The following is a 23,634-nucleotide window of genomic DNA, read 5'->3' as shown; positions in this document are numbered from 1 at the left end:
TAGAAGTAACAATGAGAGGGGATTTCCTATGATAAGATCCACATTTTATGCAATAACTTTATTGAAGAAGTAATCACTTTTGAATAAAATTAACAATTTAGCTCAGTCACATGCACTGATCTATATAATGAAAAGTCATTATATAGATCAGTGGTCACATGCCACTTTTCAAGCGAGCTCAAAATGGTAATGGGAGTGTATGATATTGATGAAATGAAATTACCATAGCTCTTTTCTGACTTCTGACAGTGTTACAACTGACCCCGTGTTACAACACTCCACGGTCTACCTCTACAAATTAATATTAATGCATTGAATCTGAAAAATAAAACCTTTGATGGAGACAAGTCTAATTGAAGTACAAACCAGAATATATTTGGAAGTAGCTTACGTTCACTCCTTTCCGCAGGTGATTTCTTAGCTTAAAAAAAAAAAACCTAGATAGAATTTTTCAAACAATTTTGGAATCAATTTAGAATTTTATAAAGGAGAGCAACTGTACCAGACCAACAAAATTGATGACCATAACCTATAATCATTGATAAATACAACAAAGGGGCATCAGAAGTCTAGTAAGCATACAGAAGAATATGTTAGTAGCTAAACAAATATTATATTTAAAGTTGGTTTAAATTTAAAAGTTTTAAAGTCATTTTAATTTATTGTATGTATTATAAAAAACGCTATACAAATTAACATAACTTGAATTTTTCTAAGCTTACAGTCTTACAGATAGGCATCGTCATAACCTCATTTATTACAGATTATACTGAATATATAAATTATAATATAACATGTATTAAATACACAAAGCTGAATAATGAACAACAATACTAAAACAGCTCATTTATTAGAGTTTCAGTCAATTTCATAGATAAAAAATAAAGGCAGGTTAAAACATACTAAAACATTTTCATGAACTACATTTGTACATTGAAACTGTATTATAAATGGTAAAGCTTTCACTGGAAAGCTTATAAAGCAATTACATATGAGTAACAAAGATATATGTTTTAACATTTACGATAAACGATAAATTAATTATGAACAAAGGTGTACTTACCGATGGTAAGAAATTAAATTTTTATACAAAAAAAACACACACACATTTATGACACAGAACAAGTATCATTTGAAAGAATCCGTGAGAATGTGTAAATGTTCATGGTTAAAATCCCATTTGTTCCAAAAGATTCAGTGGGTGTGTCTGCAACGCAAAGAACAAAAGGTAAAACTTCTCATATTCATGCAGAAATGAAATAATTAATTTTTTACTTCAATTTAAAGAATTAATTTTGTTTTTCATTATATACATAAAAAAAATGAAATGCTTAATTTAACGAAGGAAAAAGTATTTTTGTAACTTTTTGTAAATTGAACTTCACATATTATTATTTTAGAGTGAAATAATCCCGGACACCAGGAGCAGGATAAGTCAACAGTCGTATTTAATATAGCAGAGAATGTACAGGAAATTAAACTTGTGATACGATAATGCCATTTCCCCAATATTACCAGACTGAAGTTATCAACTTATTGATTAAAAAGACTCATTGCTTTAATCATTAAATAACTAAACCAGTGATTAAAGCAATGAGTATAATACAGGATAATTTCAGGGATGTCTACTCTCCCCTTTTATGTAACTTTTGAAACTTTCAGACCAAAAAAAATAGCTAAAGATCAGTCTGTTTGATTAGGCTAAGCAGAACCAAGAATAAAACTTTAAATAACAGGAAGTTTTCACTAGTTCTTTCCAGCCATAAGGTGCAAAAGCTAGGGATGAGCAACGATTAATCGCATCCAAAATAAAAGTTTGTGTATAATATATGTATGTGTACTGTGTATAATTATTTTGTATATATAAATACACACACATGCATGTATACATTTAAGAAAATGTTTATATTTTTTTAAATTGAATACTAATTCCTTCAACTGTATGAAGCACAAACATATCAGATCAATCATATACTCAACATACAAAGTTTTATGTATACAAAGTTTTTAGGTAATACGAATATATTTTATAAATTAAAATAATTTCATGTTTTACAAAACATTTATATGAGGTTATGGTGATTTAATGATTTAGTTCAATAGGCTGGTGTACTTCAGCTGAAGTGAACTGGCCCTAAACTATAAGGCATGTGGACTTTTCACAACAATTAAAACTCTCACCTGTAATAAACACAGGAAACCGCACAGAGGCGTTTTGGATCTGGAGGCGAGTCAAACAGAAGAGGTAATCCGGTCGGTCCCGTGATATGACATCACATTCATGATAGGGCAAGACCTCGACTATGCCAGCTTTCTGACAGCAATCGATAAACTGCTGCTTCTTACTTCCCTCAGGACTGGACCTGTCGAGGAGATTATATGTAAGATTATAAGTCTTTCCTCACTCTCCTCATATGTTAGAGGAGAGTGAGAATTAGTCTGTGCCCATAACTGGGTAAGTAAGTACTAACAAAAGTAGTTATTGTTTAAACATAAAAGCTTAAAATGCTGCTTTATCAGGCAGTGTTCAGAGAAAGGCATCAAGGCAAAACTAGAAGCTTGTATTTTTTCAAGCAAGTCAAGTCACCTTTATTTATATAGCACTTTTAACAATATAGATTGTTTCAAATCACCTTTACAGTGATAATAGGAAATTAAAGTAACAGAGCTTGTTTGGGCTTTACAGCAGCTCTAGAATAAAGTTATTGTCCAGCTAAAGTTTTCTTTTAAACAAAACTTAAACACAGCTGTGATCTTACCTTGCACTTTCCCGAAGCCTGCGACTGTCTCTATAGTGCAGAAACCATTTCCATTTCCCTTGCTTGTCTAACTCCTCCAGAATCCCCACGACTTTCTTCATGTCACCTTATAAATTTGACAAATATAAGTCCAATGAAAATGTTTATAAAGTATCAGTCCATCACCAGTAAAACAACATGGATAATTTCTGTAGCAACTTTTATTAGTACCTAGAGTAAGTGTGTCAAGAGCCAATTCATCACACACTATAAAGCCACCGTTTGCAAAAAGCTCTTGGTGAGCGAGGTTCACCACGTCATCGGGTCGGTCGATGCCAGCAAACAGGACGTTGGGGGACTTCTTTAATTCCAGCAAATAAGGCACCTGATTGAATTGGAGAAACAGCTCTTTTGAAGGCAACCTCAATCAAACAAGTTCACAGAAAATAGTTTCTTAAACAATCGCTCTACTTTTTCCCCCTCAACTTCTGTTAATTATATCAGTTTGGCTGAATTAAAACAAAAAAGCATGGTGTGGCAAACAGTTCGGGGAAGAGAGCCGAGGAAATGGAGCGAGGCCGGTGACATAAGTGTTAATGAGTCTCTCGCTTTCCACTGTCATCACTCCTCCTTTTATCCTTCCTGAGCTCCTCCGTAAGACTAGAGATCGCTGTGGCGCACAGGTTACACTCGTGTCACCAGCGTCACCAGCATCACTCTGTTCCCACGACTCTTGGCACACATGGAAACAAAAAATTAAACTCAAACCCAAAAGAGATTGAACTGCTCAACAGATCTGAAACTCCATTTAGGAACAGACTCTCTTAGATTCTCTTCAATGTATATTGATATTACAATTATGGCCGACAATGATAAGCCAAAAATAATTTACTTTATGGCTTGTCTGAATTCTGATAAATGGCCAATATTGTAATTATACTGTAAAATAAATAAATAAATAAATGCAGCAAGTTAATTAAGTCATCACAACAATGTACAATGTGGAAAAAATGGATATAAATTGAGATTTGCTAAAGATTACATTAAAGAATTCTTTTTAAAATATGTTTTTTTGCATTTCACCCATTTGTTTATTAAGATCAGATGACAACAAAGGTAATCTAAAAGTAAAAAAAGGGGAAATGAGCATGTACAATTAAATATCCAATATCATATGAGCAATACCGACCAACCGACAAATAAATTGAACAAAACATTTTTTCAACAAAAATACATTTTAATGTGCCAAAGTTATTTTTTAAATCACAGCATTTAATCGTCTTTTTCACTGAATGATATGATATATCTGGGTCAAATCGTCCACTTAAAGGATGATTTCTACAAATTTTCATCCTAAAATTTTGAGATTCACTCATTGACTTACCTCACATATGTGCTCTGCAATGTCCTCATTCCTCAGTATAATGAGAAGAGGGGACTGACCATCGTTACTGAGGTCAAACTCTTCTGGCTCAACCTGTTTGTGGCCCTCAATCTCCAACATGTGCTATAAATCAGAAATTCCCATTAAAATCTTTCTTTACCATTTTAGAACAATTTATAAGATAATTTTTATGTATAACTTCCATACCTTGGTTTCTTTAAAGAAGGTATCTGTTGATGTGACAAGGATAAAGAACCTGTACTTAGTCTTGGATGCCTGCAACACAGCAGGCTTCAGATTGTCATGAGGATTGTCGAAAGTGTCCTTCTTGATACGACCACAGAATCCAGGACGTTGGCCATCGCTCTCTCGATTGTACTTCCTCTTGGCGCCCTTTCCACTTGCCTCAATTGGACGAGAGAGAGTCTTCCTGCTGCAGACATCGTTCATCATGGACTTGTATGCAACAGCACATTGCTTTGTTATTTCTGAGATCCCTGCGAACTCAACTTCATTACCCTTTTCACAGAAAAGTCTTTGAAGATGTGGTTTGCGGTTTCTTACAGGGTCCCTCATCCCTCTCCTGTCAGACATGTCCACTTTTATCCTAAAATCAGTAAGTGATTGCTGTGCTTTACTAAGGTCAACGGAGTTCTCCCCTTCACTGAGATTTGAAAACCGAACAGTCATGGGACATGTAGACTGGTCAGGATTTTCCCAACAGTGTGATGTGGTACTGGATGTGCTCTTATTCTCTTTGAGAACCTGAGTCATGTTTTTAGAGAAAATAAGGTACTCAAGATCAACTGCAGACCGGGTCACATCAGTCTTACTTTGTTGTTCTTGCCAGCAATGAAAAGAGTTTTCAAGTCCAATGCAAGATGGTTTCATGGTGGAAGAGTTACTGAATGTTACCCGGTTTCCTTTCCTGTCCAAAATGGTGACAATAGAGGAGGGTGGAATGTCAAATTTGTTATCCCTCTCACTAACATCTAATAGCTGACTGGAAGCCGCTTCCCTCCTGAAATACCTGCGCCAGTCAAATTGCTGCTTGCTTGTCTTAACATGTGGAAGGGAACTAACCGTGACTGCCTTAGTTGGCTTTGCCTGACAAGTTTCAAAGCATGACGTTTTTTGGATACTGTAGTCTACAATAACATTGGAAGAGTCTTCATCATCCCACTCAGAATGTTGGCGGAAGGCTGTGAATTTGCTTTTTCTAGACTTCTTTTTTGGACTTCGGTCCCTGGTATATTCAGCAGTATAAGTAACTGACAGCGGGCCTGATTTATAATTCTTTTCTGCCCAACAATAGTTATCCATCTCTTTCTTTGCATGCTTTTTGTGCCTGTAGGAATACTCACGTTCAGATGTAATGTACTTCGAACAAATGGGTTGATCATTGTCACAACTAAATTCATTTTCACATGGATACAATTGGTGATCAACTGGTTCCTCTGTTTGGCAATCAGGCCACGGTAAACCTTCATCAGATCCCTGGTAATATTCATGTAAATCGTCTTCATTGTCGTCTCTGTAAAATAATCCAGAATCATTTTGAGGTGCACCCTCTATGAAGTTACAGTTCTTGTCATCTTTTTGTTGGGAGGTGGGACAGAGTTTGTGCCTTAACTGGAAAGAGTCCTCACTGGGCGAACACTTAGTAGTTAACGCAGATTTATCTTTGAAATCCATTGTCCCAGGGTATTTGATCCTCTTACACCTTAGTTCTTCATCATAGGTTTCTTCATAATGCCCTATAAAGTCAGAGAGTGGCTTTATGGTAGAAGCATGCGTTTGAGGACATACGGGAATTTTAGGTGGCAGCATGTCTTCATGATCAGTGTTGTAAGGATAGTAAATGTCCCTATTCAAATCCTCTCCCCTGAATTCTTCATTCACTTCTAGTAAACATGCCATTTCATCTTGCGTAGGAGTAGAGCACATGCTGTTTACCTCCACTTCTGAGGGTTTGTAAATTGTCAAAGCTTGAGGAGCAACCGTTTCATTACGAGTTTCAGTCCGGCTATGGGGCAAAGCACAAATTTTGGCAGACAGGCATTCTTGGTATGTTTTGATGACTTCTTTACAAGAGCCTTGACTTTGTTTCTCCTTCTCTTCAACAAATGTGTCATCCTCACCACTGACATTAGATTTATTCTGTTGGCCTAAATCTCTTTCATCATCTTTTTCGAAATGACTAATATCTAATTTGGTGGGTTCAACAGTACTTGCTGTTTTTAACTCATTCTGACATACTTCAAGAGCTTCTTGTTGGACCACTAAACTCTGTTGAAGGGTCTTGGTTTCAATCTCATCTTGCATTATATTAGAAGTATCAATATTAGAAGCTGGGGTGTGTTTCTCTTGAACAGACATGGGCTGATCCTCACCTGAGGATGAATCATAGCTTAATTCAAGGGTATCGAATTCATGGTCTGTCTCCTCTGGTGTGTGAGGTTGTGTTTCACTCTTTTGTATCTTCATGTCATCATCATCATCGAAGAAATCATCCTCATCACTGAATTGCATTTCAACACTGTTTATATCATCCTTTAGACCAAAAACAAACTCATCTAGATGTTCCACTATTGCTGTGGACGTCTCACGTTCACTGCCATCCAAGTTATCCCATTCCTTTGACTTACTCTCACCTTCTTGCATAATTTCCTCACCTGTATATCCTTCATCTTTTTCTTCCACAGGCTTTTTAGTGTCATTCCCTTCAATTCCATGGGATGTTGCATCAATCAAGTTTAACTGATCTTTTAGATCAAGCTGTTCATTTGGACTAGGAACCTCATGACCCTTTTCAACTTTAGTCTCATCTGATGTAGCATCTCTCAGCTCACCAACCATATGTGTGTGATCTTTCAGGTCATGCACAGGGTCTTTTGCATTTGAAGTCTCATTATACTCTACAACTCTCATCTCATCTGATGAAATATCACTCAGCTTATCAAAATGGTCAACTAGATTTGTATTATCTAATAAAGGCTTCAGTTCTTTTTTTGCATTAGAAGTCTCCTTGTGCCCTTCAACATTAGTCTCATCTGACGTAGCATCTCTCAGCTCATCAGCCATGTGTGTGTGATCTTTCAGGTCATGCACAGGCGTAAGATCTTCCTTTGCATTAGAAGTCTCATACTCTTCAACTCTCGTCTCATCTGATGAAATATCACTCAGCTTATCAAAATGGTCAACTAGATTTGTATCATCTAGTAAAGGTTTCAGTTCTTTTTTTGCATTAGAAGTCTCTTTGTGCTCTTCAACATTAGTCTCATCTGATGTAGCATCTCTCAGCTCATCAGCCATTTTTGTGTGATCTTTCAGGTCATGCAAAGCCTTAAGATCTTCTTTTGCATGAGAAGTCTCATTATACTCTTCAACTCTCGTCTCATCTGATGAAATATCGCTTAGCTCCTCAACATGGTCAAGTAGATTTGTGTCATCTAGTAAAGGTTTAAGATCTTTTTTCACATTAGAAGTCTCGTTATGTTCTTCAACACTAGCATCATGTGGTGAAACATCTCTCAGAACATCTACCATGTTTGCGTGACCTTTGAGATCTTGAAAAGGTTTAAGATCTTCCTTTGCATGAGCAGAGCAATTATGCTCAACAACACTAATCTGATCTTGGCTAGGCAATTCAGAAGTCATGTTTTCGTCAACATTTCCATCTTCCATAATTGTAAGACATCCATCGTGGCTATCTTCATCTGAGACTTCTATACTCTCTTGACTTACAGAAACAGTCTTTTCCTGTACCGAAATGGATGCTCCGTTTCCAGTTTTAAATTCTGTAGTATCGTCAACATTTCCATCAATCACAGCTGCTGAGGAACCATTTTTGTTTTCATTTGTTTCAGAAATCTCTTTACTCTCTGCACTATCAGAAACATTCTCCTTCTGCAGTACTGTATGTGCTTTATGCCCAGATATCTTCTTTAAACCCAGATCAAAACTTTTCCTACCCAAAATCAGACGATGTGGTTTTGAGAAAGCTGACGGTTTTATGGGACCAAGTACTTGATGGAACACACCAATTTTTTTCAGATCAAAAGTGGTCACTCTCGTAGATGCTTCATTCTTTGTAACATTTCTGACCTTTGGTAGTAGTATCCGAATACCTATTCTCATATTTGATGCTTGCTCACACAACTGGTTGTATGAACTATTTCCTTCCAAGAGCTGAGAATTTGAGCAGTCAGTGGTGATGTAATTTTCATCATCAGTGTCAATGTGACTGTCAGGTACTGAATTTTCCACTGGTATGTCCACAGAAGATCTATAATTCTGTAACAGAAAAATGAAAATCAAATAAATCAATATTAAATCACACTGTACAAGAAGTCTAAAATATTACTGAGAATAAATATCACAGAGAATGTCCAAAAGAATTGTTGACACAACTCTTATAAACATGACAAGTAACTAAAGGCTAAAAGCTAACAATAATATATTTCCTTAAAAATATATTTTAAAAAAAGTTTATACAAAAATTCTATACATTTGAAAGATTAACAGCTATGCAACTTCAAGCCTAGTCAAGCTAAATACAGTGCAATTTTAATCATGTTAATCATTACCATCAATGCTGTAACTTTTGGATTGGGGGAGAGACTTGTCCCAGAAGGTGAATGGCTTGGTGTCGTTTCATGCTTACAAGTTGGTGACATTCCACCAGGATGTGATGCAGTGTCTTTTTTTCTGCTTTGATTTGAGAGCAAACAGAAATTCAGGCTCGCCTGAATAGGCTCGCCATTTTTCACAGAAAGATCCAAAATCTCTGATGAAAGATGCGCAGGCGTGGAGTCCTCTTTCGAGGTCAACTCAACATTGAGCAATGACACAGCATTTTGAATAGCGTTGATGTCCAGATGAACCTTTTCAACATCCTTCCCCTTTGGAAGTGCGGTACTATTTTCAAGGTGAAATAACCTGGAGGTGTGTTTACTATAGAAAAGTCCAATCCACATGTGAAAAATGAGATGGACATCCTCATAGGCGTCTTCAATGTTGAAGTTCCATTTCCTGTCAATATTAGGGGGGGATGGTTAACAGAGCCTTTATGGAATGTCTACATATGGGTTATGCTCAAATGATTACCACAAAAACTTCTTCAGCATATTTTTTGGTGTCAAACTGAGACATTTGATTTTCTCAAGGATTAGTATCGGGGCCGATATATATATGTGTGTGTGTGTGTGTGTGTGTGTGTGTGTAAACAAGCACTAGCAAAATACAAGTATTTAATAGGAACTTGGTATCGGCAGATACTCAAAATTCAATGACTCGGATCAGATCGGGGCACAAAAAACTTGATCAGGACATCCCTACTTGTAATGGTCTAGATAGATTTGTTTGCCTTTTTAGCAAAAGTGTGTATATGAATATAGAATTTTACATTAAAGCTGTATAATTTCTAGCTTCTTGCAATAAAAAAAGGGTTTATTTTTTATTTTGTGTGAACTATTCCTTCAGTTTTTCTGACTAGTGACAATATTAAACTAATTGCAATAATGTTCAGATTTTTGTCTTGTGTGAATCGCCACAAATCAACATAAAAACAATATTAATTTTCACTACAACAATCAGTTGAAATGTAAGGGCAACAAGTGGTACTTACCCATGAAGTGCTCGTGTGACAGTTTTGTCTATATTGTCATTGGTGAACTTGCTGTCAAATTTAAAATCATAATCTTCATCCCAAATCCTTGTCACTTGGATCTTTCCCTCCTTTTCAATTATGCATCTATTCCGTAAAAATCTTGATTTCCGTGCTTTCGTCTTGGGAATCAATGACATTGTCTTGTTTGAAGAAACCAAGTGCTTCCATTCTGTTTTGCCTCCATCTTGATGACACGAGGGTGCAGCATCTTTAGGCAGGTTCAGATGAAGCCCTGTCTTCAATGACAGAGCCGAATCTACACATCCAGATGGATAAGAAACCTGGTGGGATGGACCTGACAGCAAAGAGGTTGGCTGTGAGTAAGAATGCTCTTTAGATATTTCCAAAATCAGCTCCCCAGTCACTAAAAGACCTTCTGGAAAAGGAGACCTGGGAGGTAATTTAAATCTGGCAGATGGACAACGAAGAAGAGCATGAAGGACTGACTCCGGGGAGCCGCTACCCTTCATTCCATCAAGGACCTCCTGGACAGGTTTGGCTTCTAAGTTTGATAACATTTTATCATTACTTGCACCGAGGGCCAAGTCAGCCAGTAAACTCAATGCATCTGAGGGCAGAGATGCACACATGCTCTCACTCTCTGCGCTGGCTTTGCCATCAACGCTAATTCTTGTCCTTCCCACCCTATCCCCAAGCGACGATATGAGCTGCTGGTCATTGCGTTTAGTTATTTCAAAAGGTGCTGATGTGTCAAAATTGAGGGACCCTGTAAGAAATAGACAAAAACAAAGACAAAGCATAAAATAGCAGCAGCAAAGACGCATAGTCATGCAGAAATGGCAAAAGAATACGAGGAAGCACAAGCACAAGCACAAGAACATGCACACGGAAGACAAAAAGATGGAGAGGGAACACATGGGGCCAATTTTAAAACACCAGCAAAATCATGTCTCAAGCCATTCTAATTTAATGACTACTGCCGAAAATTAAACATTCACAAAGGATTGAGGTTTAAAACTGGTATACACACAGTGTACACTGGTATACACACAGCACTTTCTGGTCACTTTTCCACTAGGGGTGTAACGGTTCTCGGTAAAGTTACAAGTATATATAATTTTTATTTTATTTTAATCGAACACCCAAATCACTTACTGCTCTTGACTGAATAGCTTTTGTAACTTTAATAATGATTCATCTATATTTAATTTATACAGTGAAGATTATATGCAAAGTTGTTTTACATTTGATTATTAAATTTCTGTACCTGAAAACTACTGTTAGATACCAAAATAATCTGAAAAACACGGTTCATTTTATTTGTATCTTTGTTCTATTGTAATTATTTGTCGACAAGCAAATTATGTTGCTTGTAGTTTGTTCTTATTTTCTTAATTTTTATTTCACAGTAGTCCTTTTTTCCCTGAAGATAGCACATACCGAACCGTACTGAAATTTTGACAGTAAAACCGTGATAAAAACCAAACTGTGAGTAATTTGAACCGTTACACCCCTATTTCCCACTCTTGGCATGTGAACATTTGTTGAATAACAGAATATGTAAACAAAGATTTTTCTTACCATTTTCTTTTGAGGCCTTGTGAATAAGACCTCTCCAAGACACAGGTTGTTTAGTTATCTCCACAGGTTTCGTTGGCGTATTTTGTGCCTTATCAGCCATGGGCTGTGATGCTTTGTCTTTCAACTGATTCTTGAAAACATCACATTCCAGGTCCATAATGGTGCCCAATTTTCTTGTTTTTGATTCTGGTTCCGCGTTATCTGGCTCAGATTTTGCACTGTCACCAGGGGAAGGAGATTTCCTCTTTCCCCTTCTGAGTACCGTCTTTAATTTGCTTATAGATATTGCACTGTACACATCACATTTTGCTTTCTTTTTGGTTTTGTCAGGGGAGGATACTTTAGGGTCAGAGTGCATGGATTGGTCAGATACTCTGGGAGGACTAGAAGTTGCATCTGTTACTTTGTTAGTTTGTTGGAAGCCTACGTTCTCATTTGATGTAGCATTAATGGACTTTTCTGAACATAAACCCTGACTTTTGTCAATTTCTAATGGGTTGTTTTTGTGAAGGTTTCTCAATATCTTTAATGCTGACAAGAGAGCACTTGGCATTTCATCTGAAGGGCTGTGCGACGCGTCTTCACAGTCACTGACCACTGGAACTTTACGGGGGAATTCTTCTACCACCATCGAGGGAGATTCTCCCTTATTTTCCACTATTTCTGTGGATTTGTTTTCCACAGGAGAAATCGTTTCTGCATTTGTGTCAATGCTCATATCAACATGCGTTTTCTCACTTTGCATCTTGTTTACAGATTGTACATCAATATCTGAACCATGCGGGACAAAAACTCTGCCACACGTTGTGATTATGGTCTTTAGACCATATCGTTCCCTCAAGCTAAATCCCTCCATCTTCCTCTTGGGTGTGCTAGACAAACTTTGCTTTGTGGCATCAGCCAGTGCGTTCACTATAGTCTCCTCATCAATCTTTACAGCACCTGATCTCAAAGAACGCTTCAGATTGGTATCGGTATTCCACAATCTTTTACGCCTTGGAAGAGACCGCCAGTCTGTTTTTGAAGGACTCATCTCATTTTCCATACTTTGATCATGTATAGTTTCTGTTGACAGACTTAACAGTTCTTGTGCTTGTCTGGCTTCACTCAGATTTCGATTCACGCCCCTTTGCCTGCGTCCCTTGCCCCTACTAGTTAAATGCAGCCTCTGATTAATCTCATCAGCATGCATGGTCTCAGTCCGAGTCTGGTCTTTTGTAGGGCCATCTCTGGAGTTCACTGTCAAAACGAGAGGCAAACTTGAAGTTGGCAAAGCAAGCTTTTTCTTAACAGCTTTTTTTTTTATCTGCATGGTTCTCCAATGAATTTTGCGCTTCCTACCTTTACGCCTCGAAAAGGACCTCAGATTTACTTTCTTATCTGGATCAGCCATTGTATTCTCAGGATGTATATTATCTTCCATCCCCTCAGCAGTACCACCTTCTTCTGTTGATGTGATTAATGGTGTACAGCTTGTTTGGATGGGAGTCTCTTTTGTGGATAAATCTAAACAGACTCCGTCAGCATCTCCTTTAGTATTGCCTTGAGATGTTTTCTCAAGATCACTGTCAATACTTACACAATTTTCTGAAGGGAAGTCACCCAATTTAGGTGAAACTGTGGAAGTTGGATACTCCAACACACTGTCAGCTACTGTAACTACAGCTGTTCCCAGTTTTCCAATGCCCTCTGGCAAAGCAGGTTGAGGCTGCTCTGTTGTCAAATGCTTGTGCTCATCTTTTTCAACAGTCCTGTGAGAGGAATCATTGATGGCCTCTGTGTGCTTAGTCACCTCCATTTCAATGGGGGCATCAGTCTGAGGGACCTCATCAGGTGATGATATACAGTAATAGACATCATCGTCATGATCTTCACCACGCTGCTGTCGACCAGTGGTGAGTAACTCCAGAGCCCTCACTACTGAAATTGTAAAGCCACAAGGCTCATCAAAATAGGATTTTAATCGAGCGCCAGTCTCCTGTGACCATTTAGGGGATATCAGAGTAAAACCACCAGGCACATCATATTGGTCTGGAAACATACTTGCTTCCCTGGTGGGAACGTCCAACAGCCCTGGGTGAAAAAGAGTGCCATAGTCTTGCAAATGCTTCTCTAAAGAAGTTTGAGAGCACCCCTGTTGGTTTGGAGGACATTTTTCCATCTCCATTTCTGCATAGTTGAGTGCTGGAATGACTTGCATTATTTCTGATGAGGCTTTAGTATTTGTCAGATCAGACTTGGCACCTAAACATAAAAACACACAAAAGAGATGCTTATAAGACATGTTAGACTTGCAAATTAAAAGATAAATAAAGTAGACTGATGTTAAAATGTTTTAATAAATCTAATTTTTCTCCGTTGTTACCTCTTGGCACAGTTCTTGAGTCCGGAAAAATAAACATGCCTTGAAGTGCTGCTGCCTTACCAGACTTTGCATCTAGAAATTAAGGAAATGTATGTTTTCACAAGATAAACATCAAGATAGATTTTATGTCCACGTTTTAAGGGATCTTGGCTCCAGATGCATTTTCACTGTGCAATTAATGTCTTTAATGAGGAAATCAATCCCATGAAGCATTGTGAAAGACAAATTAAAATGGAAAATATAACAATATAAAATTTAAAGACGTTATTGTAAGAACAGAAAATAGTTTAACTATTAATAACTGTTAATTGCTAAATAATCAGATATAACCAAATATAGATTGAAGATTTTGGGTAATGTAGTTCTTCACCAGCAAATGCGCTGTGAAATACATTTAAATGACACGGACCACCACCATTAAAGGAAGCATATATCACTGATTAACAACTTCTGAGCTAATGAGGTTTGTCTTTAATGGTTTATCTGTTGGTGTTAAAAATTAAGTACTCTATAGAGAAAATTATTGGGATTGGAGTTGCACTCCACTGGGCAACATCTTACCTTCATAAGAGAAGAGATGTGAAGAGTGTAACAGTATAAGGAAACCAGAATCTTCCAGTGGTATAACAAGAGCCTGGTTAATGAAAAAGATCATAAGACAAAATTTGTTTATAGATTTTTTCAGTGTTTCTTTGATGACATATATTTCTCTCTTCCCCATATTTACCATGTCATTTTCCTTTAGCTCTCGGGTTATCTGAGCAAGATCATTTTTCGCCTTAGACGAGACAACGTCATACAAGTTGAAACATCTGCCATCTATGCAAACTGTGGGAAGATGTAGGATTTTTTTTTAAAGATGTTGCCCAAGTGCTCATTTACAGTTTTAGCACCAATATGGGCGATACTGTCAATAACCAAAATACAATTTTAAACACACCTTCACCCACAATACAAGTTTCAAAGATTTCCCGCGGCAAGGTCCTCTTCAGTTCAGACACACCAATTGCACGGTCAATTTGAACTGTCTTTGGGCTGAAAAATACAGTTTGCATTTCAGTCCTATAGCTTATAAGTAGATGTACAGCATTTCTGAATAATCTACCCTTAATGTTTGGGCAGCTTTGTTGGTGCATTACCAAATTAAATCAGGTTTATTGTATCAGAGTAAGAGGGTACAAAGATGTCTTTGCATAAAACATACAGTTTTGCTGGGAACCAGGCTCCGCTCGAAGACTGAAGACCAACATCATAGACAGTGGATTCAATCTTGAATTGGCCAATCCATGGTTGGTAATGAAACACTACAATACAATATACCAGTTATTGGTAATTACTCTAATATTCAGTGTATTTAAATGTTATTTTAATTAAAAACATGGAACAGTCAAGTTTAAAACACTATACAATAAATGAAAGAAAGAAAGACAATGTACAAGATTTTGAATAAAACAATCCTCTCTATTTGCCCTTTTTGCAATTTCACCACAAAAAGAGAAAAGAACATGCAAACCAATCCATAATTCTTACCTGTTTTGTCTTGCCTTGAAAAGAAAAAGTAAAGAAAACAGATTGTTAGTTGTCAAATGTAAAACTTAAAGGTAGGGTAGGTAGGATTTATATAAAAACTTTTTACCAAATTTGATTAAACTTTCTATATATATCAATGCATAATTAAAATGTAAGTACTCTGATAAAAAGAGTATAAAAATCGAGTGACTCTAGACCGTTTAATCTTCATTAAACACAGCTCATTATTTCCATTCGGGACGAATCACAGGATTGGCTTGCGCGACTGTCACTCGACGTCGCCATGACTACCGCCGTTATTACTGGCTCTGCCCACGTGCGCGCAGTCGCGCACCCGTTTTCAGGTGGGAGTGAATGGAATTAATGAGCTGTGTTTAATGAAGATTAAACGGTCTAGAGTCACTCGATTTTTATACTCTTTTTATCAGAGTACTTACATTTTAATTATGCATTGGTATATAAAGACAGTTTAAACAAATTTGAATAAAAGTTTTTTTTAGACAATTCTGACCTACCCTACCTTTAATGTTTAATTTCATAAGATCAGCAAATGGTGTTAAGCCCGTCAAAAAATGTATATAAAATCTTAAAGAGCAAAGTGATAAACCTCTTTTGCTCCAACTCTGATGTGGTGTTTATCTTCCCATATGAAAATGCCACGATGGCAAACGGACAAGCATGTCTCGGACATGATTCTGTTTCACTGCTTCCATCACGGAGTTCATACATATAGTACTGCAAGACAAAGCAACCTTGTTAGATATACAGTTTGATGCTAAGGAAGGATGCAAACCATTTCTACTAAGAGCTGTATCACCTGTGTTCGCTCATAGGCCACAAAAGAACTAGTAGTTGAAGACACAGCACCAAGCTGCTCTGATACGTGGCAGTCGAAGCCAGCTGTCGGAGGAGTGAAATTCTGGGTGTAGTTGTCTGTAACTTCTTTCACTCTCCCCTGTAAAATATGTTTACATGTGGTGCATTAGGATAAATAAGCACAAAGCAACAGAATTTGTGTGGAAGAATAACAATTTCCCACTAATTTGTTAAATATGTACCTTAGTCAGCTTCAAAAGGACAATGTAGCCAGTCTTGCCATCGTACCAGCGCTTCAGATCAAGGCAGTCTGAGTATTTTGAGATATAGACACCTAATTTAAGTGTAAATAACAGAAATATAATGTGACGATAATCGCCTCAACCAATAACAGAAAACAACTCCACAACAATCAAATCACTGCAGCTGTATTCAACACACATTTCTTGAAGGGGTGGTAAAATGCCATTTTTTACAAGATGTAAAATAAATCTCTGATGTCCCCAGAGTGTGTGTGTGAAGTTTTAGCACAAAATACCCCACAGATATTTTTTATATAGCATGTTAAAGTTGTCACTTTTTGAGGATTTGCAAAAACGCACTGTTTTGTGTCTGGCCCTTTAAATGCAAATGAGCTGCTGCAGAGGACGGGGTTTCAAGAGCTCATGTGTGTGTTAGCAGCTGCGATTACCTCACGCAGACACACTCAAATGACAGAAACTGTTCTGTGACTGTCTTTAATGTCAAAACAGAGTCAGACAAAGATGGAGAGACAACATGTAGAATGCAACAGGACGTCTCTGAATGGTTAGTTGATGAATTTATGTTGCTGATGTGGAGTTAAATATCTTCAATTAGCATATTCTGTCATGGTAATCTATAAATCGCTCGTATAGGAACTGTTGTGAGATGCACACAGAGTGACTTTCGATTGCATGTGAAAAGATGGATGCTAAAGTTTGAGCTGACTCACTTCTGTGACAAAATACTATACAAATATTACAAATATTTGACTTGTTCCCTCTTGGTATACTCTTATACTCTTATAACTTTTCCTCTTCTCAAAATGGACTGCGTGTTCCCGGGGGCGGGGTTTATGTTCAGTTTATGTACATTTTAGACTTGCTGATGTCACTAAACCCGGAGGAATGTTGTGTAGTCCCTTCCAGCTGTTTGTTGTAGTCCTTAAAAAACGATTTCTTTAAAAGCAAATATCTCCCTTTGCTTTGAACTTTGAGCGTTGTAACTTTGCAGATGTTGTTTATGCTCAAACAGCAACATTACACACTAACTAAAGTTGGAAAAGTGAAATCATACTTTAACACCCCTTTAAGACATTTGCCTTTTTAAGGCAAAGCTTGTAAATGGCTAATAAAGTCCAATGAATTTTTATTTAAATGGTGTTCAACAAACTACGGGATAAAAACTGTGAAAAATAAGCCATTAAAGAGGCCAAAAACAAAATGCCTCTTAGTTGAAGGTGTAACTCAAATTCTGATGTAATACTCAACACATGCAATTTAGGACCGTCAAAAACTGGAAAAACTAGATCTTCTGAATTTTTGTGGATGAGAAAAAGGTGTAGAATCACTTCTCAGAAAGATCTGATTACCTCAACATGTTAAACTACAGTAAACAAGTTTAGTCTTTAGTACTGCTAATCATTAAGCCAAGAAGTCCTAGTCTCACAATAGCCAGGCTTTTGACACTGCATAAAAAGGTATTTTTCAAAGGTTCATTGAAAAACAATGGCAAATCCAGTAAAGATATGTTTAACTAATTGTATTAACCACGTAAGCATGACCCTGTAAGCATGACTTCTTTTTCAGGCTGGTTGACAAAAACGTGTGAACAAAAAGTTGTGTAAAAGCCAGAAAATCAGATAAGTTGGATAAGATATTTTGGTGTGTTTTAAATAGTCAGCGAACAGTGATATCAGTGATATTTAAAGCTGAGACTAAACAATCCCTGACAACACACCAACATGTGCTGGGCCCTAAAATATTCTTGCATTAATGGGAAATGAGTCAAATGACACAATACATTAACTTAAAGTCAATATCACTTTACTCTTATTTGGTTGCTTAACTGTAGAGAGAGACACTCACGAAGCTGCGTGTGTGTCATTCAAGACTTCCCCCTCTCAGGAAATACAAGTGTTACACATGACCACATAAACTCACTTGCCAGCTACATCGTACATAAAATTAGTAATAAAATAAAATATGAAAACCCTTAATCATCTGAAGGCCTAATTTCACTTGTCTAAGAATAATGCAGAATTTCACTTGTCTTCACAAGCCTGCTTTAAGCCAATAATACTTCAAGATTATGTATATTATTAGTAGCTATAGTAGTTCTGCATGATTTTGTTGTCCACCAAACACCCAGATCTTCAGTGTAAATGTACAAAATTCATTCCAAACTTCCTCAAGCCATGATGACACCAAACCTGTGACTGAGGATATGAGGTTCCTTCGCTAGAAATGAGTCATTTCTTCATGATATTATTAAGCCTTCCACCAGTAGTTAATAATAGGCCTGTAGTCTCTAGCAAATATGAGGAGTTAAATGTTTAATTTAGACTGCAGTCAATACTTCAGTATCTAGGCTATCTGATATCATACACTAGTGGGAAGACCTGGGTAAAGGCTAACCTTCACTTTCTCTTTCTATAGATTCATTACATCTCTTAAGTAGCAGTACAATACTTTCACTTTTCATAAGTAGGAGGATAGACTATGGACTTGAAAATATACAGTTCTCCTATGCAATAAGCATATTGCTTAGTTGTGCTTGGAGTCAATTGTTTTATTTGTGATAACGCAATAAAACATGCCAAATTGTGCGGAGATAATTTGGGGCCAGGCTGTCATACGAAGAAATTATGAATACCGGTACATGTAAAAACAGGAGGGAACCAACAAAATATTAAAAAACGATTATGTTGTAGTCAATGCCTGCTATTTCCTGTGAGGTTTTTGTTTTCTATGCATTTTGGACATCACTTTTGACCATTACTGCATCTGCATTATAAAACATCCACTGAATCAGTCCAAAGAAAATCATGCACTTTTATTGACAATAGCACATTCATATCAAGACTTGTCAGAAAAGCATGAAGGCTTCAGAAAAACTCCTCATGGCTGATCTTGTTGAAGTCACATATGAAATATTTCCTTGTGCATTAAAGTAAACGCATCAGGTTGTTATGCTGAAATGATCACCAAATAATACAATGGCCACTTTCTTTACCTTTCAACGAGTCTCCAAGAGTAGTGCATTTTGCTTGTCCAACCAACAAGCCTGTTTCACCAACTTTCCTTGCCTGTGGGAAAACAAATGTTGCATTAATGGGTTTGACGATTCAGAAATTACAGTTTTGAAATCCAGCTGATTCAATAAGCTCATTGAACATTGTATTTCTTACCCTGCTTGCATCATCAAGCAACAGGAAGCCAAAAGTCTCTTCAAGTTCCTGTTCAGAATATCCCTTTTCCCGTTTCTCGGAACGAAAGGCATCATACTATTGGGGGGAAAAAAAACATTAGAATATAACATGACACAAATCTCACTAATTCAATTTATATTGTACAGTATTAAGAATAAAAAAATTACCTGTTTTTGTAAAGCGTCGTTGTTGATCAACTGGGCAGAGTTGTACGTGAAACATTCTTTCGATTCCTCATATAAATAGTTGTTATGAAGTGGCGCTAGAATACTCTCATTAAAGGTTACTGAGCCTGGATGCACAGGCTCCAGAAGACCTGGTAAGACAGGACACATGTCAGAGTTATACTAACAGCTTCACAATTTTTCAAAACATTCTTTCAACAACAAATAAAATGTAAGGTTTTGTAAGTCACTTTAGAATGGCAACTAGAGAGCATGTTGTCAAAGCTATTTGAAGGTCATTGAATATAGTTTGAGATAAACATTCAGTAAAAGCAATGACTCCAGTAGAGAACCCATTTTGTGAACAAATGGCTAGGTAAAAAAAAAAAAAAAACCTTTCAAAAACTGGCTAAACAACTCCTCTAAAACCAAAAAAACACATTCCACATTAAAGAAAGCCTCTTACGCAATTCTTCTGCTGAACACGTTGTTCATTATGTGAAGGACATGTGCAATACTTCTGTTGAAGTGTTCCACACTAATCTTCCCAATGTATCATATAACCATAATGTCAAATATTGACATTAACTCATAATGAAGTGAACTCATCGAATTATACAGTAATATGAAATGCAGTCTAATTATCATCTTCACAAGATGGATTTTCAGCTTTGCTATTTGGAAAATAATGTTTAAGATTGTAGCTGGTTTCTGGAAACAGTTGATCATCTTGGACCAGCAACAAGCTAGTTATCCACTAGTCACACCAGTTTAAGGTGGTCAAGCTGGTTTTTGAAACATGACTCTCAAACAAGCTAGAACCAGCTAATGATCTAATGATCATCTTAGAGCACCTAATATTTAATGGACATATAAACTCTACATGGAGGAAAGAGATTCATAAGCAACGCTGTAAATAAACCAACACACTGCTGACAATTCTTAACATCTAGACATTTGTACTAAACCCATTTAAACCTTTTTTGGTCTTTAATTTTTGTCAAATTTTACAATCTCAAAACACTGAGAATAAGGACCAGATTGAGAAGATTTTCAGTAACACTTTACAATAAGGTTTCTTTCATTAGTGAACTACTTTAGTTAACAAAAGGAACAATACTTCTACCGCATTTATTAATCTTAGTTTATGTCAATTTCAGTTCATTTTAGTTAAATCAAAAGTTGTATTAGTTAACATGAACAAATGAATGACTGTATTTTTATTAACAAAGATGAATAAATACTGTAACAAATGAATTGCTCATTGTTAGTTAATGCATTAACTAATGTTAACAAATGAGACCTTATTGTAAAAGTGTTACAGACCTTTCTTATAGATCATTCACAAATATCTAGAAAACACTTATAATCGGCACATATAATACATAAATAAAGGCCATTTTAAGAGAGGATATTGCACAGTAGTGAACTAAGATGAATCATAAAGCGTATGGAAGCAAAGGTAAGACTATCACGTGTAGATTTACCAGGCCCACGCTGACTCGACTGCAGAACTGGTTTAGAGTTAATGGAAAGAAACCAACCAAACCAGTGCCCGTGTCTTCTTTCAACCAGAATAGGAGAGGCGGTATTAACATTAAGTGACATGGCATCTGACGCACAGAAGCCAATGGCACATGTCACTATGCGTATTGGCACATCCGGTGGCACATCCGGTCTTCATTGGCATGTGCCAGTGGATAGTGGCATGTGTCACTGACACTATTGGCATGTGCCAGTGGTGGAGTGGCATGTGTCACTGAAATCGCGACACACTGACACTGCATGACACCTGACTGACACCGAGTCGCGGAACATGTCACCGTGTTGCGACACCTCCAGTAGTGACGGACAGATTAATCGAACACCTATAGCCTACTGACGTAATTGTGGCACGAAATCCTAAATAAATGGCCTAATTTTGTGATATTTAAAATATCAATTAAACGAATTAAAGTGCATTAATATTTTTTCAAACGTGTTATTTGTGTCACGTCTGTAGTTGATTGGTATGTGCCACTGAATGTTTTGTAATACCAGTGCTACTTTATGTTGTTTATCTCGCAAAGTCACAAACTGGCCATTCTAGGAAAGACATGAAATAAATCTATCATGGGTCACTACGAATAACGCGTCCGTTACTGTAACCTTTATTTTTGCATGATGCTCCATGCACGCCAGTAGGTGTCAGTAAGTCCACACTGGCTAGCGCAAAATAACCTAAAACTTGCGACAGTTGAGGAACATTGTCGCGGTAGCCTATGTCGCCGTATGTTATGACCCATACTGTCTATGGTTATGACACTCCAGTAGCGTAGTGACACATGCCGCTGTCTAACGTAGCATTATGTACGCTAGATGTGACATTATGACATCTACAGAAAGAATGCATGTATACATTTATTTCTGATTACATAATTCCTTAAATGTATTGTAAAATATTAAAGCCAGATGAGTAGGCCTTTAAGCAAAAACATGATATAAATAATAAGTTAATAATTTATTTATGTTTTATAAATTAATTAGTAAATTTACTTACATAAATTATAGCTCGATGATATATAATTTATATTATATAAATTATTAACTAATTATTTATATCGATATCAGACTCTGATTAAGATTATAGTTTTTTTATTGATTTTTTTTTAAGTTTTTGCTAGCGTCTTCTCGCAAACAAATACACCACCACCGCCAGATGTTCCTCAACTGTCGCAAGTTTTAGGTTATTTTGCGCTAGCCAGTGTGGACTTACTGACACCTACTGGCGTGCATGGAGCATCATGCAAAAATAAAGGTTACAGTAACGGACGCGTTATTCGTAGTGACCCATGATAGATTTATTTCATGTCTTTCCTAGAATGGCCAGTTTGTGACTTTGCGAGATAAACAACATAAAGTAGCACTGGTATTACAAAACATTCAGTGGCACATACCAATCAAATACAGACGTGACACAAATAACACGTTTGAAAAAATATTAATGCACTTTAATTCGTTTAATTGATATTTTAAATATCACAAAATTAGGCCATTTATTTAGGATTTCGTGCCACAATTACGTCAGTAGGCTATAGGTGTTCGATTAATCTGTCCGTCACTACTGGAGGTGTCGCAACACGGTGACATGTTCCGCGACTCGGTGTCAGTCAGGTGTCATGCAGTGTCAGTGTGTCGCGATTTCAGTGACACATGCCACTCCACCACTGGCACATGCCAATAGTGTCAGTGACACATGCCACTATCCACTGGCACATGCCAATGAAGACCGGATGTGCCACCGGATGTGCCAATACGCATAGTGACATGTGCCATTGGCTTCTGTGCGTCAGATGCCATGTCACTTAATGTTAAAACTGCTACTGCAGAATAGGCCAGTCGTTTCAAATTTTACACGAGTGCTTAAATAGTGTAACTATATTTAAATACTTAGAACTGAAACTCAGAAATAAAAAAAAACAGTTTCGTTGACTGTCAACAAAAACAATAAACAGCACAAAAAATGTTGTGGGTTTTGAATGGATATATAAATAGATGTTTATTGCATAAATTATACAAACACTATTGACGTCAAAACAGAAACTAAACGTGTCCACTAACCCCAGTTACCTTGTGCTGATCGTGTAGTCTCATTCTCCATGAAGACGAAGCATAGATCCCAGGTTTTCGCTTTGCACTCGCTCGATATATTAGATATTTCTAATACTCGGTGGCTCACGACATTCCACTTAAACGAATAAAAAGATACTGCCTTTTCCGTGAAATAGTCATGGAATGTTTATTGAAAGCTCTAAGGATACTTATTAGGTTCGACGACTATAGTCTCTCAGGCTGAAATGCGTTTTGAAGGACTTGAATTGCACTGTGGGACTGTGTTGCAACCAGGAAGCGAATCCACATAAAGACAGCAAGCAATGGTTGGGCTGTGAAAACGGCTGACAGCGAATTGGTCTGAAGGCCTGTGTTTAACCGA

At 37.0% G+C, this 23,634-nt stretch overlaps 1 protein-coding gene across 4 annotated transcripts; it reads right to left on the bottom strand.

The window, feature by feature from the left end:
- Nucleotides 1-831: 831 nt before the first annotated feature.
- On the bottom strand, nucleotides 832-23,533 carry tasor2 (transcription activation suppressor family member 2). 4 transcript variants are annotated; one of them, XM_079638094.1, is made up of 23 exons: nucleotides 23,262-23,438; nucleotides 19,665-19,813; nucleotides 19,477-19,572; nucleotides 19,302-19,374; nucleotides 16,289-16,380; nucleotides 16,048-16,185; nucleotides 15,838-15,965; nucleotides 15,231-15,244; nucleotides 14,905-15,004; nucleotides 14,641-14,735; nucleotides 14,428-14,528; nucleotides 14,262-14,334; nucleotides 13,701-13,772; nucleotides 12,677-13,579; nucleotides 11,336-12,574; nucleotides 9,752-10,520; nucleotides 8,712-9,156; nucleotides 4,330-8,418; nucleotides 4,123-4,245; nucleotides 2,970-3,123; nucleotides 2,760-2,865; nucleotides 2,182-2,363; nucleotides 832-1,207 (listed from the first exon to the last, which is right to left on the bottom strand). In XM_079638094.1, the coding sequence occupies exons 1-23, from the start codon at nucleotides 23,299-23,301 to the stop codon at nucleotides 1,110-1,112; spliced, it is 9,279 nt and encodes a 3,092-aa protein (XP_079494220.1). In that variant the 5' UTR covers nucleotides 23,302-23,438; the 3' UTR covers nucleotides 832-1,109. The 4 variants fall into 4 exon arrangements, with proteins under 4 accessions (XP_079494220.1, XP_079494219.1, XP_079494218.1 ...); XM_079638093.1 differs by having other exon boundaries at nucleotides 11,336-13,579; nucleotides 23,271-23,533; XM_079638092.1 differs by having other exon boundaries at nucleotides 11,336-13,579.
- Between the last annotated feature and the right edge of the window lie 101 nt (nucleotides 23,534-23,634).

This window comes from Phoxinus phoxinus, assembly GCF_949152265.1.
Source record: "Phoxinus phoxinus genome assembly, chromosome: 15".
In the NCBI taxonomy this organism is placed as follows: Eukaryota; Metazoa; Chordata; class Actinopteri; order Cypriniformes; family Leuciscidae; genus Phoxinus; species Phoxinus phoxinus.
Note: the sequence above shows the minus strand (reverse complement) of the source record. Positions and strands in the feature narration are given on the sequence as shown.